The sequence below is a fragment of the Rattus rattus genome, chromosome 16 (genome assembly GCF_011064425.1).
Source record: "Rattus rattus isolate New Zealand chromosome 16, Rrattus_CSIRO_v1, whole genome shotgun sequence".
NCBI lineage: Eukaryota > Metazoa > Chordata > Mammalia > Rodentia > Muridae > Rattus > Rattus rattus.
In genome coordinates, this window is record NC_046169.1 from 16,613,466 (window position 1) to 16,626,105 (window position 12,640).

At 52.2% G+C, this 12,640-nt stretch overlaps 1 protein-coding gene across 1 annotated transcript in view; it reads left to right on the forward strand.

Moving 5' to 3' along the window:
* The window catches only part of Zan (zonadhesin), a 108,548-nt gene that overhangs the window by 71,967 nt on the left and 23,941 nt on the right, over window positions 1-12,640 (forward strand). Inside the window, 15 exon segments of the mRNA XM_032886423.1 lie at window positions 2-210; window positions 685-826; window positions 1,196-1,413; window positions 2,455-2,596; window positions 2,997-3,214; window positions 5,212-5,353; window positions 5,744-5,961; window positions 6,378-6,519; window positions 6,874-7,091; window positions 8,056-8,214; window positions 8,217-8,251; window positions 8,602-8,821; window positions 10,689-10,830; window positions 11,288-11,505; window positions 12,357-12,483. Of these exon segments, the coding sequence (XP_032742314.1) occupies window positions 2-210; window positions 685-826; window positions 1,196-1,413; window positions 2,455-2,596; window positions 2,997-3,214; window positions 5,212-5,353; window positions 5,744-5,961; window positions 6,378-6,519; window positions 6,874-7,091; window positions 8,056-8,214; window positions 8,217-8,251; window positions 8,602-8,821; window positions 10,689-10,830; window positions 11,288-11,505; window positions 12,357-12,483 (2,550 nt within the window).

The following is a 12,640-nucleotide window of genomic DNA, read 5'->3' on the forward strand; positions in this document are numbered from 1 at the left end:
GCTCTGCAGTGCCCAGCGGACAGCCAGTTCACCGACTGCCTCCCCGCCTGTCTACCTTCTTGCTCCAACCACTGTGAGGTCACCAGCCCCAACATCCCCTCCATCTGCAAGGAGGGATGTCTCTGCAACCATGGCTTTGTGTTCAGTGAGGACGCATGTGTGCCCAGAACTCATTGTGGCTGTGAAGATGCCCACGGTGGCATCATTCCGGTGAGTGGGTGTGGGGAGTGGGACCGAGGGCCAGTTTTATCTTTTCTCTTGCTTTGCTCAGCCTGGGATGCCCCGTTCTCAAAGGCTGGCCGTGGAATGAGAAGACTGCTCGGGGCCTGACACATAGTAGGCCAGACACACAGTAGGCCAGGACTCTATGAGAGTCATACAGTGGCGCCTATTAAAAGATTCTTTCTGCATATGCTCTCTACAACCTAATTTAACCCCAGCCATAGACTCAGTGTTTTAGCAAATAATTGGGGTTAGTGGAGAGGGTCAGAGTGGGGCTCTAAGGAAGTAAAATTCTGCCTGCCCATTAGCTCCTCAGTGTCTGGTCACAGCAGCACAGCTGTACACCCTCATGTGGAAACTGGTTAGGGAGAGCATACATAAACCCTCCAGGCCTGAGCTTGGCTGGTCTCTCTGGAGCATCCCTCAGACTCCACGTCCTTTCTCACTGCCTGCCTTCTGCAGGCAGGCAAGACCTGGACCTCCAAAGACTGTACCCAGACCTGTACCTGCACAGAAGGGACCATCCAGTGCCAGAATTCCCACTGTCCCCCAGAGACCTACTGCAAGTACAATGCTGATGGCAGCAGTAACTGCACCAAAATCAGTAAGGGCTATCCCTGGGCCTGGGGTGGTGGTGGAGGCTGGGGTGGTTAAAAAAGTCAGAGAGAGAGGGAGGGGGCGAGAAGGAACTCGGTGCTGTGTCCGAAGAGCTTGGAACTCTGAGGTCTCCCTGCCGGGCTGGGTCTCTTCTCAATGCTCGTCTCCCACATTGACTGAGAGTTGGAGGCTTCCTAGTTCTAGCCTCAGTGCTCAGAATACCGGCACCCTCCATAAATGTTGGCTGAATGAGGGACAGAATTGGGCAGGAGGCTCTGCTGTTGATTTGTCCAGCTCGATATTTTTTTTTAACAGCATCTGACTCACTAGGCCCCCTCTGTTCATCTCCACTAACCGCTCTCCTTCTACCCCATAGATCTTCAATGCCCCGCCCACAGCCTTTTTGCCAGCTGCCTTCCCTCCTGCCTGCCTTCCTGCTCGGACCCAGAGGGCCTCTGTGGGGGCACCAGCCCTGAAGTCCCCTCCACCTGCAAGGAGGGCTGTGTCTGCCAGTCTGGCTACGTGCTGAACAGAGACAAGTGTGTCCTCAGAGTTGAGTGTGACTGCAGAGACACACAGGGTGCCCTCATCCTGGTGAGTGAGTACCCACAGCGGGGGGCGGGGGGCTGCTAAGGAATGCAGAGATGAATCACTGGGCAAATAATTTGTGTGAAGTGAGTGTGTGACGACCTGAGTTTGAATCTACACAACCCTTGTCAACTGGCCACGGTAGCCTGGGTCTTTAACTGCAGGGCTCCCCCTGGGAGTTCTGAGAGGAAGAGAAGAATCCCCAGAAACTTGTGAGACAGTAGTGGACAACATCTAGGAACTGAGGGGAGGAAGGAAAGGGGGAGAATGGGGGTAGGAGAGAGACAGAGACAGACAGAGACGGTGATGCCGGGACACCCTGTTTTTGTACACGGCGAAAAATGAGGATCAACACCCAAGACTGTCCTCTTCTGTGGGCATTTAAGTCAGCCTACACACACACACACACACACACACACACACACACACACACACACACACACACACAGAGGGGGGGGCAGAGGGGCACAGAGAGAAACAGAGAAACAAACACAGAGAAACAGAGGCAGAGACAGATAGATATGGGAGTCAGGAAACAGCAGGCAGAGAATGGTTTGAAAACCAGCATAGGCTGGAGAAGGCCACGTTCTTATCACCTCTTGTAATCTTACCTGGAATGCTCTTGTCTGTGTGGCTGCCTCTGGAGTGTGAAGGTTGTGTCCTGGCACAGGCTGGGTGAGGGCTCTACCACAGAGCCTACACCCCCCAGCCCTCATGGAGGGGAGACAGGCAAGTCTATACCAGTCACACCAGTCCTCTGATGACTGAGGATCTGATCAGGTGCCCTAGAGCTGAACTGTATTCCCAGGTCCCCATTATAACACTGAGCATCTCCCCAGATCCCCAGTAGAAGAGTCTAGGCAGGTGCTACGGTGGACCTCTGCACACAGCAACAGAAGCAGGCTTTCCTTAAATACTTCCGACACAGATAGGTAGTCCTGATTGCTCTGAATAGATAGCAGACCTGAGTCCATGAAACAGGATGTGACGCGCTTTCTAACCAGTCCCCCCATCGTGACGTTCTACCTCTTCCCATGGCTCCTGCAGGCAGGCAACACATGGACCTCCAAGGGCTGTACCCAGAGCTGTACCTGCATAGAAGGGGCCATCCAGTGCCAAAATTCCCAGTGTCCCCCTGGGACTTACTGCAAGGACAGCAGTGATGGTAGCGGTTCCTGTGTCGAAATCAGTAAGGGGGCTGTGGGGGCGGGCAGAGGTGGTATGTGTGCTCATGGCTGGGTGAACTAGAGGCAGAGCGAAAAGGGGCTCGGTTCTTTGCCCTAAGAGGTCAAGGTCCTGAGGTCCCTCAGGAGAGGGGGGTTCTGGTAATCCATAGCTCTGCCGAGACCCTTCTCTGGATTAGTCTCTCAATACTATCTGACAATGACGTGGGTCGTCCATTCTAAGTCTCTTCTCTCAGGGCTTGGCACATAGGCCATGCCCAATAAATGTTCACTGAATGAATAACAGAAAAAATGGGAGAATCCCAAGATCTCTTGGTCATTCTGCCCAGCCTGGTTTCTGCAACCTCTGCTTTTTCAGGCCCCTTCTGGACCTCTCCACTAACCCCATTCTTTTTACCCCCACAGCTCTGCAGTGCCCCGCCCACAGCCTGTTCACTGACTGCCTCCCCCCCTGTCTACCTTCCTGCTTGCACCCGGATGGCCTCTGTAAAGGAGTCAGTCCCACAGTCCCTTCCACTTGCAAGGAGGGCTGCATCTGTCAGTCTGGCTACGTGCTGAGTAATAACAAGTGTATACTCAGAAATCAGTGTGGCTGCAAACATGCCCACGGCGTTCTCATCCCAGTGAGTGGGAGCAGACGGTAGGCTTGGTGGAGGCTGGGGAAATCCCTCCGTTATGAAGTATTTGTCCTGCAAGTGTTTGGACCTAGGCTTGAATTCCCACAACCAATGTAAGACGCGCAGAGCCTAGGTCTAAAATCCCACTGCTTCTACTGGGATACGGGAAAGGAAGACAGCAGGGTCCTCAGACACTTGAAAGCTAGTCTCGTGTGTGCTGTGGTGACGATCAACAAAAAAGAGAGAGAGATAGAAAGGAAAATTACCCTCTGACCTCCATGTCTGTGTGTGTGCGCACACACAGAGAGATACACACAGAGAGAGGCACATACACACTAGACACAGACACACAGACACACACACTCACATAGATATAGACAGACACACACATAGATACACACAGACACAGACAACATAGACACACACAAATACACACTAGACATAGACACACAGGCACACACACTCACATAGACATAGACACAGACACATAGACAGACACACACACACATAGATACACACAGAGAGACAGACACACATAGACACACACAAATACACACATAGACATAGACACACAGACACACACACATAGACACATACACACAGGGTTGGGGACACAGTGGTACAGCGCTTGCCTAGGAAGCGCAAGACCACACATAGACAACAACACACAGACATATACACACAGACAGACACACACACTCACATAGACATAGACACACAGACACACACACTCACATAGATATAGACAGACACACACATAGATACACACAGAGAGAGACAGACACACATAGACACACACAAATACATAGACATAGACACACAGACACACACACATAGACAGACACACACAGACAGACACACAGACACACACACTCACATAGACATAGACACACAGACACACACACACACATAGATACACACAGAGAGAGACAGACACACATAGACACACACAAACACACATAGACATAGACACACAGACACACATACACATAGACATAGACACACACAGACATAGACACACAGACACACACACTCACATAGACATAGACACAGACAGACAGACACACACATAGTCTATCTGTCTCTGTCTCTGCCTGTTTCTCTGTGTCTCTGTGTCTCTGTGTCTCTGTGTCTCTGTGTCTCTGTGTCTCTGCCTCTCTCTCTCTCTCTCTCTCTCTCTCTCTCTCTCTCTCTCTCTCTCTCTCTCTGTGTGTGTGTGTGTGTGTATGTGTGTAGGCTGACTTAAGTGCTCACAGAAGAGGACAGTCTTAGGTGTTGATCCTCAGTTTTCGCCATGTACAAAAACAGAGTGTCCCACCCAGACAGACACACACAGACACACACACAGGAGGGTGAGGGAAGGAGGGAGAGAGTAGCTGATGTCTTTAATCCCAGTACTTGGAAAGCAGAGTCAGGTGGATCCCTAAAGTTCGAGGCCAACCTGCTCTACATAGCAAGTTCTAGACTCTCCAGGACTCCATACTGAGACCCTGTCTCGAATCAGACAAACCAACCAATAATATATGAGAACATGAAAAGGAGCCCCACACAGACTGGAACCCCACTGACTCATTTCTTCTGCTCTGCACCCTGGGGTGCTCCAGTCTCTGTGGCTGGTGCTGGAATGTGAAGGTTGTTCAGGTCCAGGCACAGGGGAGGCAAGTGCTTAACCACTGAACCACTGAGCGAAGGGCGCGGGGTGTTAGTCCATCGAGAGTCACACAACGTCTATTACTGAGGATTCTAGTCAGGTGCTCCACAGGCTGAGCTATGCCGCCTATAGGATTTGAGGCCACCATTCTACCACTGGCCCGTCCCCCAGTGCCCTGTCCCAAGCCCCCACCTCCTCACTGGGAGAGTCTAGGCAGGTTCTATTCTGCTGAGTTATGCATATGAGCAACAGAAGGATTTGTTCTCAGATATTTTCTACCTGCCGAGATGAGGCTGTCTCTTGGCCAGCCTCTCCTCCCTCCACTTCCTGTCTCTTTCTCTGCCTTCTGCAGGAAGACAGGACCTTTATCTCCAGAGACTGTACCCAGAGCTGTGTCTGTACAGAAGGGAGCATCCAGTGCCTGGTTTTCCAGTGTCCCCCTGGGACTTACTGCAGGGACAGTGGTGATGGCAGCGGTACCTGTGTCAAAATCAGTAAGGGGGCCATGGGGGAAGATGGGGAAGCTGTCCTGCTGGCTGGAGGAACCAGAGGCAGGGCAAGTAGGAGCTTAGTCCCCTGGTGGGCTTTAGAGGTAGGGGATGGAAGGTATCATAGTAGAGAGACTGTGGGAGCCATGGGTCGGCTGAGTCTCTTCTCATTGTTATTCTCCCGCATGGACTTGTGGGGCCCTGCCCCATATTTTATTTACTCTTGGATTGGCCAACAGGGCATGCTGGGTGAATGCTTGCTGAAGGAATAATGGGAATGGGGTGGAGCAGCATCTCCTTGACCTTCTGTGAAGTCTGCCTTCTGCACAGAGGCCTCTACTTCCATGTGCTTCGTCCGATCCGCTCCGCTAACCACACCCTCCCTCCCCTCCACAGGTCTGCAATGTCCAGCCAACAGTCGCTACACTGACTGCGTCCCCCTCTGTCCCCCTTCTTGCTCGGACCCAGAGGGCCGCTGCGAAGGCCCTGGCCCCACAGTCCCCTCCGTTTGCAAGGAAGGCTGCCTCTGCCACCCTGGCTTTCTACTTGATTGGGACAAGTGCGTGCCCAGAATTGAGTGTGGCTGCAAAGACACGCACGGTGCTCTCATTCCGGTGAGTGGAGGCAGGGGAATGGGAATGGCTTTTTTCTTCTTTATTCTGCACCTCTTAGTCTGTGAGCTCACACGCGATGTTCGCGTCTGTATAGCTGGCCTTGGAATGTGAAGGAAGGTATGTCCTGGCATAGACTAGGCAAGTGCTCTTTCCCCGAGAACCATTCCTAGCTCCTTGTTGTGGAATTCTTGTTGTACCATTGTGGGCATGCCCTAGTCCCTTGCTGGTAATTCCACACAGATGTTGTCTGTTGAAACAGCCTCCAGATTCTAGTCAAGTGATATTCACAGATGCAGTATCTTTAAAACGTATTTTCCATGTACTAATGGTTGACCCAACAGATGTGGTCCCAGAGAATGGGAGAAAAAATGAAAACCGACTCCTCTATTCCCTTTCTGTTCCCATGGTGTCTGCAGGCAGGCAAGACCTGGATTCCTAGAGGCTGTACCCAGAGCTGTACCTGCATAGGAGGGGCCGTTCAGTGCCAGAATTCCGAGTGTCCCCCAGGGACTTACTGCAAGGACAACATTGATGGCAGTGGTTCCTGTGTCGAAATCAGTAAGGGGGCCATGGGGGGAGGGTGGGGTGGGGGTGCTCAGGGCTGGGAGAGCCTGAGGCAGGGCAAGAAGAAACTTAACCCCAACTTAAGAGGTTGAAGATAAGGAGGGAAGGATTTGGGGGTCACAGGGCGTGGCTGAGTCCCTTCTGGTGTTAGTTATCCCAATGACAAGTTTCCCTTACTAGGTTATTCTTTCGTTCTATTCTCCCTATTGGAGACATAGCGCATCCTCAGCAAATGTTTACGATTTGAACAATAAGAAGAAGGAAAAAGCCCCAGACTTGGCTGGTCATTCTGCCTAGTCTGATGTTGACGGCCTCTGTTTCCTTGTGCCCTCTCCACTAACCCTGTAGCTCTGCAGTGCCCCGCCCACAGCAACTACACCGATTGCCTTCCCACCTGTCTCCCTTCCTGCTTGGACCCCAGTGCCCACTGTGGGGAGCCCAGCCCTAAAGACCCCTCTACTTGCAAGGAGGGCTGCGTCTGTCAACCTGGCTACATGCTGGATAAAGACAAGTGTGTCCTTAAAGTTGAGTGTAGCTGCAGAGACAACCAGGGTGCTGTCATTCCGGTGAGTGAGCATGGAAATATCACACACACACACACACACACACACACACACACACACACACACACACCCCAAGCCATTCATTGGCCCCCACTTTTTAAAAATTAATCTTTTCAAGTTTAATTAATTTTTAAGTAAAGATTCCTTTTTTTTTTTTTTTAACAAAGCTGGGGGCCAGGGAATGACTCCAAAAAGACACTTGCTCTCAAGCTTGAACACCCAAGTTCGATCACCAAGACCCACATGGTGGAAGGAAAGAACTGACTCACACAAGTTGTCTTCTGACCTCCTCCACATGTGTCCTTGTGTCTCTGGCTGGTTCTTGAGTCTGAAAGTTGGTTAGGGCCTGGCACTTGCTGGGCAAGAACTCTACCACTGAGCCACGCCCCCAGCCCCTCACTGGGGGATTCTAGGCAGGGGCTCTACCACTGAGCCACACCCCCAGCCCCTCACTGGGGGATTCTAGGCAGGGGCTCTACCACTGAGCCACACCCCCAGCCCCTCACTGGGGGATTCTAGGCAGGGACTCTACCACTGAGCCACACCCCCAGCCCCTCACTGGGGGATTCTAGGCAGGGGCTCTACCACTGAGCCACACCCCCAGCTAGGCAGGGGCTCTACCACTGAGCCACGCCCCCAGCCCCTCACTGGGGGATTCTAGGCAGGGGCTCTACCACTGAGCCACACCCCCAGCTCCTCACTGGGGGATTCTAGGCAGGGACTCTACCACTGAGCCACACCCCCAGCCCCTCACTGGGGGATTCTAGGCAGGTGCTCTACCACTGAGCTAACCCACTTGCCCTAGACATAATCTCTTTTTTTCACTATTTCCCATCTCTAATTATTTGATTCAATAGTTGTGAAACTTTTAGACAGAGGGCAAATGTAAATACTTCAGACAGGAGGTGTGTCTGTCTCCTAGGACAAGCTCCTCCACCCTCCCTTTCTCTTCCTGTGACTTCTGCAGGCAGGCGAGACCTGGATCTCCAAGGGTTGTACCCAAAGCTGTGCCTGCATGGGAGGGGCCGTTCAGTGCCAGAATTCCCAGTGTCCCCCAGGGACTTACTGCAAGGACAGTATCGATGGCAGCAGTAACTGCACCGAAATCAGTAAGGGATCCACAGGGAAGAAAGGGACGGTGCACTCATGACTGGAGGGATCAGAGATAGGGCATGAAGGAGCTTAGTCCTCTGGCCTTGGGGGCTGGGGATAGGAGGTCCCACAGTGGGGAGGGATTCTGGACACCCAATGCTGGGCTGGGCTGGGCCATTCTCCGCTTTAAATCTCCCATGGTTAGTCGCACGCATGCTGACTTGAGAGATGCATCATTTTTTAGACTCCCCCACGTCCTTCTTCCCCAGGGCTTGGCAAAAAGCCCACGCTCAGTAAATGTTTTCTAAATGAGTGAAAAGACAGACAAGGCCCACAGATCTGTTGTTCATCGTGCTGTGTTTGGTTTCTATAACCTGGGCTGCCTTGGGTCCCCTCATTTACTCCGCCCTCTCTACCCCACAGCTCTGCAGTGCCCTGCTCACAGCTACTTCACCACCTGCCTTCCCTCCTGCCCCGCTTCCTGTTCCAATTTGGATGGCAGCTGTGTGGAATCCAACTTCAAAGCCCCCTTTATCTGCAAGGAGGGCTGTATCTGTCAACCCGGCTACTTCTTAAATAATGACAAGTGTGTGCTCCGAATTCAGTGCGGCTGCAAAGACGCCCAGGGCGGCCTCATCCCCGTGAGTGGGCGTGGAAAGTGGGATTGGTGGGTGGCTGAGGAGATGGCTTACTGGGTAAAATGTTTGCCTGGCGAGTGCGAGCATCTGAGTTTGAACCTCAAACCTAGTAAGCTGGACATGGTAGCCTCGAGCTTCTACTTGGAGACAAGAGAATCCCTGGACTAGCTAGTTTTGTGATTAGACAGAGACAAAAACAGACACCCTCACAATATACGAGAGGGGTGAGGCCCTACATTCTGGGTTATTTTCTGACCTTCACACACACATGGACAAACACTCCCACACATGTGAACATACACGGGAAGGTGCACACACAAAGATTTAAAATAAAAGTAAAATACCACTTCTTCCCTCAGCTTTTGTTAGCCCTGGATGCGACTGTGGTTTTGTTTTTGTTCTGTTTCTGTTTTTGAAGACAGGGTCTCTCTCTCTATAGCCCTGTTGCGTGTAATTTTGAAAAACCATGCTTACTCCTAGCTCAGTGCTGGCAACAGCCATCTCACTCAGCCCCCACGGCGAGCTTCGCCAAGCTGCTCTGGTCTCCCTCAGCTTCACCAGACCACTCAGGCTGTGCCTTTTCTCCTGCCCACCTGAGTCACCGCGGATGGAAAACACCAGACAGTTCTAACACTTTAAAACCAGCCAGATAGCACAACGGCAGGGCCATGCTCTATCGCTCTAAACGTATCAGCGATCCTACGTTAGAGATCTGCCAGTGGTAGAGACTGCCACCGGTTCAGTCACCCCCAGGCCTTGGTTCATGCTCCTCCCTCCAAAGCCTGGCAGAAAAGCCCCACTCTCTGTCTCTTTTCCTCCTCTTCCTCCTGGGGCCTGGAAATCCCACCTTTTTCTCTTCGCCCAGCAATTAGCTTCCGCTGCCTTTATTGACACAATCAAGAAACAATTAGGGAACCAGATTTTAGTGTCAGCTCCTCCCCCGACATAGCCCCGACTGTCCTGGAACTCACTATGTACACAGAGAGGTCTGGTCTTGAACTCACAGAGGTCTGTCTAACTTTGTCTCCTGAACGCTAGGATTCATTAAAGGTGTGCACTGCCACACGCACTCCAGCCGACCCTGGAGTGTGAAGGACGCTCGTGGCCTGGCACAGGAGAGACAAGTGCTCTACCACTGAGCCACGCCCCCCACAAACCCTCAGTGAGAGAGAACTCTAGGCAGGCGTCCATAACTGAACCAAATCTCCAGTTCCTAACCACAGAGTTCAGGCAGGTGTTATGCCCACAGCCCTGAATGCCCTTATTTCTTCAAGTATTTTCCACCCATAGTGTTTTTAACTGTTTATTGACTCTCTGTGAGTTTGACACCACACATCTCATCCCACTGATCTCCCTGTCCCTTCATAGCCACCCTCAGCCCTTACACCCTCCCCACCAAAAGAAAATATAAACGAGAATTAATGACACAGGACAAAGCACATAAAACATCTCGTCGTGGGAGCCGTAGTGTGTCAGTGTGTCTGTCCTACAGTATGCCCCTCCGTCCATACAGCTTTATTCACAAATACTCATTACCATGACTCACTGGTCTGGTTTGAGGCCTCTGGCGTCTGCTGGGTCCCCACCGGGACCCTTCTCAGTTATCCTGTTGTTACCTGGATCATGGAGATCCTGCAGCTTTGGACCTGCGGGACTGGACCTTTCACATGCTCCAGCCGTTCATAGATGAGATAGAGTTCGGACTGGGCCAACTCAAAGCCCTGGATCCCGAGTCCATCCACAGGGTTTTGACTCAGTAAATGCAGAGCTGCAGGCAGTGAGGAAAAACCTGCATACCCAGGAACAGTGAGGCTGTCTCCTTAGCCCTGGCTCCCTTCTTACCTCCTTTCTCTTCCCATGGCTTCTGCAGGCAAGCAGGACCTGGATCTCCGCTGGCTGCACCGAGAGCTGTACCTGTATGGGAGGGAACATCCGGTGCAGGAATTTCCAGTGTCCCCTGGGGACTTACTGCAAAGACAGCAGTGATGGCAGTGGTTCCTGTGTCAAAATCAGTAAGGGGGCCGAGGGGGAAGGTGGGGAGGGTGTGCATGGCTGTAGGGATCAAAGGCAGGACAAGAAGGAGCTTAGTCGTGGGCTCAGAGGTTGGGAGACTAGGCACCACAGTGGGGAGAGATTCTGTGGCCCTTTGGCTCTGCTGAGACATTTCTCGACGCTGATCTCTCGCTCATTAGCCTTCTTCATTTAGCTGAGAGAACACTCTTTTTTTTCTTTCTTTCTTTTTTTTTCAGAGCTGGGGACTGAACCCAGGGCCTTGCGCTTGCTAGGCAAGCGCTCTACCACTGAGCCAAATCCCCAACCCCGAGAGAACATTCTTACTACTTTGCTAAGGGCTTGACACGCATCCCATGCTCAGTACATTTTCTCAAAATTAGTAACCAGGAAAAAAGTCTGAAGCTCTGTGGTTTATTGGGCCCCATCCAGTAACCCTGATCTCCTTCCACCCCATAGCTCTACAATGTCCCCCCCACAGCCGCTTCACAGACTGTCTTCCCGCATGTCCGCCTTCCTGTACTGCTCCGGATGGCCATTGTGAGGGCATCAGTCCCAAAGTCCCGTCTCCCTGCACGGAGGGCTGCCTCTGCCAACCTGGCTTTGTGATGCATCATCACAAGTGCGTGCTCCAGATTCACTGTGACTGCAGAGACGCCCACGGTGGCTTCATTCCGGTGAGTGGGTGTTCCATGGGATCGGGGGTGCCAGGTCAGTGGGGCCATTGCTTTTTTGTGCAAGTATGAGGAGCTGAGTCTGAATCTCCACAACCCACCGTAGATAGGCATGTTATCTGTGGGCCAGCACTCACACACATGAACATACCACCACCATCACACACACACACACACACACACACACACACACACACACACACACGTTGTAAATCTCTATAAAGATTTCTTTTCATGTGTGTGCGGGCTTGCGTGTATTCTATTCGTGAACCTGGTGCCCACAGAGGCTGGAAGAGGGCACTGGATCCCCTGGGACTGGAGTTACAGGAATTGTGAGTTGCCGTACGGGTGCTGGGAATTGAACCTGGGTCTTCTCCGAGGCAGCAAGTGCTCTTCACATCTAGGTCCTCCTTGTAGTCATATAAAACATTTTAAAAGTTGAACTGGGGGCCACTTTCTCCTGCCTCCTTTCTAATTCTGTCTGCCTGGAATGCTCCTGGCTGGCTGGCTGGCCCTTGAGTTTGAACGTTGGTCAGGTTCTGGAACAGGCTAGGCAAATGCTGTACCACTAAGGCACACCTGAGCCCCTCACTGCAGGGTTCTAGGCAGGTGACCTGTGTGACTGAGACAGGCTCAGAGTCTCTGCTGAGGATTTAAGAGCACGAGCTGATAAGCCCCCTTTCCACACCCAGTTCCTTTTCAAATAGTCTCTGCCTGTGGTTGGCTAACTCACTAGATGTAGAGCATGTGGACAGATAGAGGGGGCAGACAGAAGGACAGACAGGAGGACAGACAGCCTGGGTCCCTAGGACCTCTCTGTCCTCACTTTCTTTTGCTTCCCATGGCTTCTGCAGGCAGGCAAGACCTGGATCTCCAGGGACTGCACCGAGAGCTGTGCCTGCGTGGGAGGGACTGTCCAGTGTCACAACTTCACCTGCCCCCCAGGGACTCAGTGCCAGAACAGTGTCTGTTCCAAAATCAGTAAGAGGGCAGTGGGGGAAGTGGGAAGTGTGTGCTTATGACTGAAGGGGTCCACAGGGCAAGAAAGAGCGTAGTCCCCTGGCCTTGGACGTTGACAATAAATACCACAATACAGAGAAATTTGGGGGGCCCTCTCTGGACTGCACCCCTTTTCAGT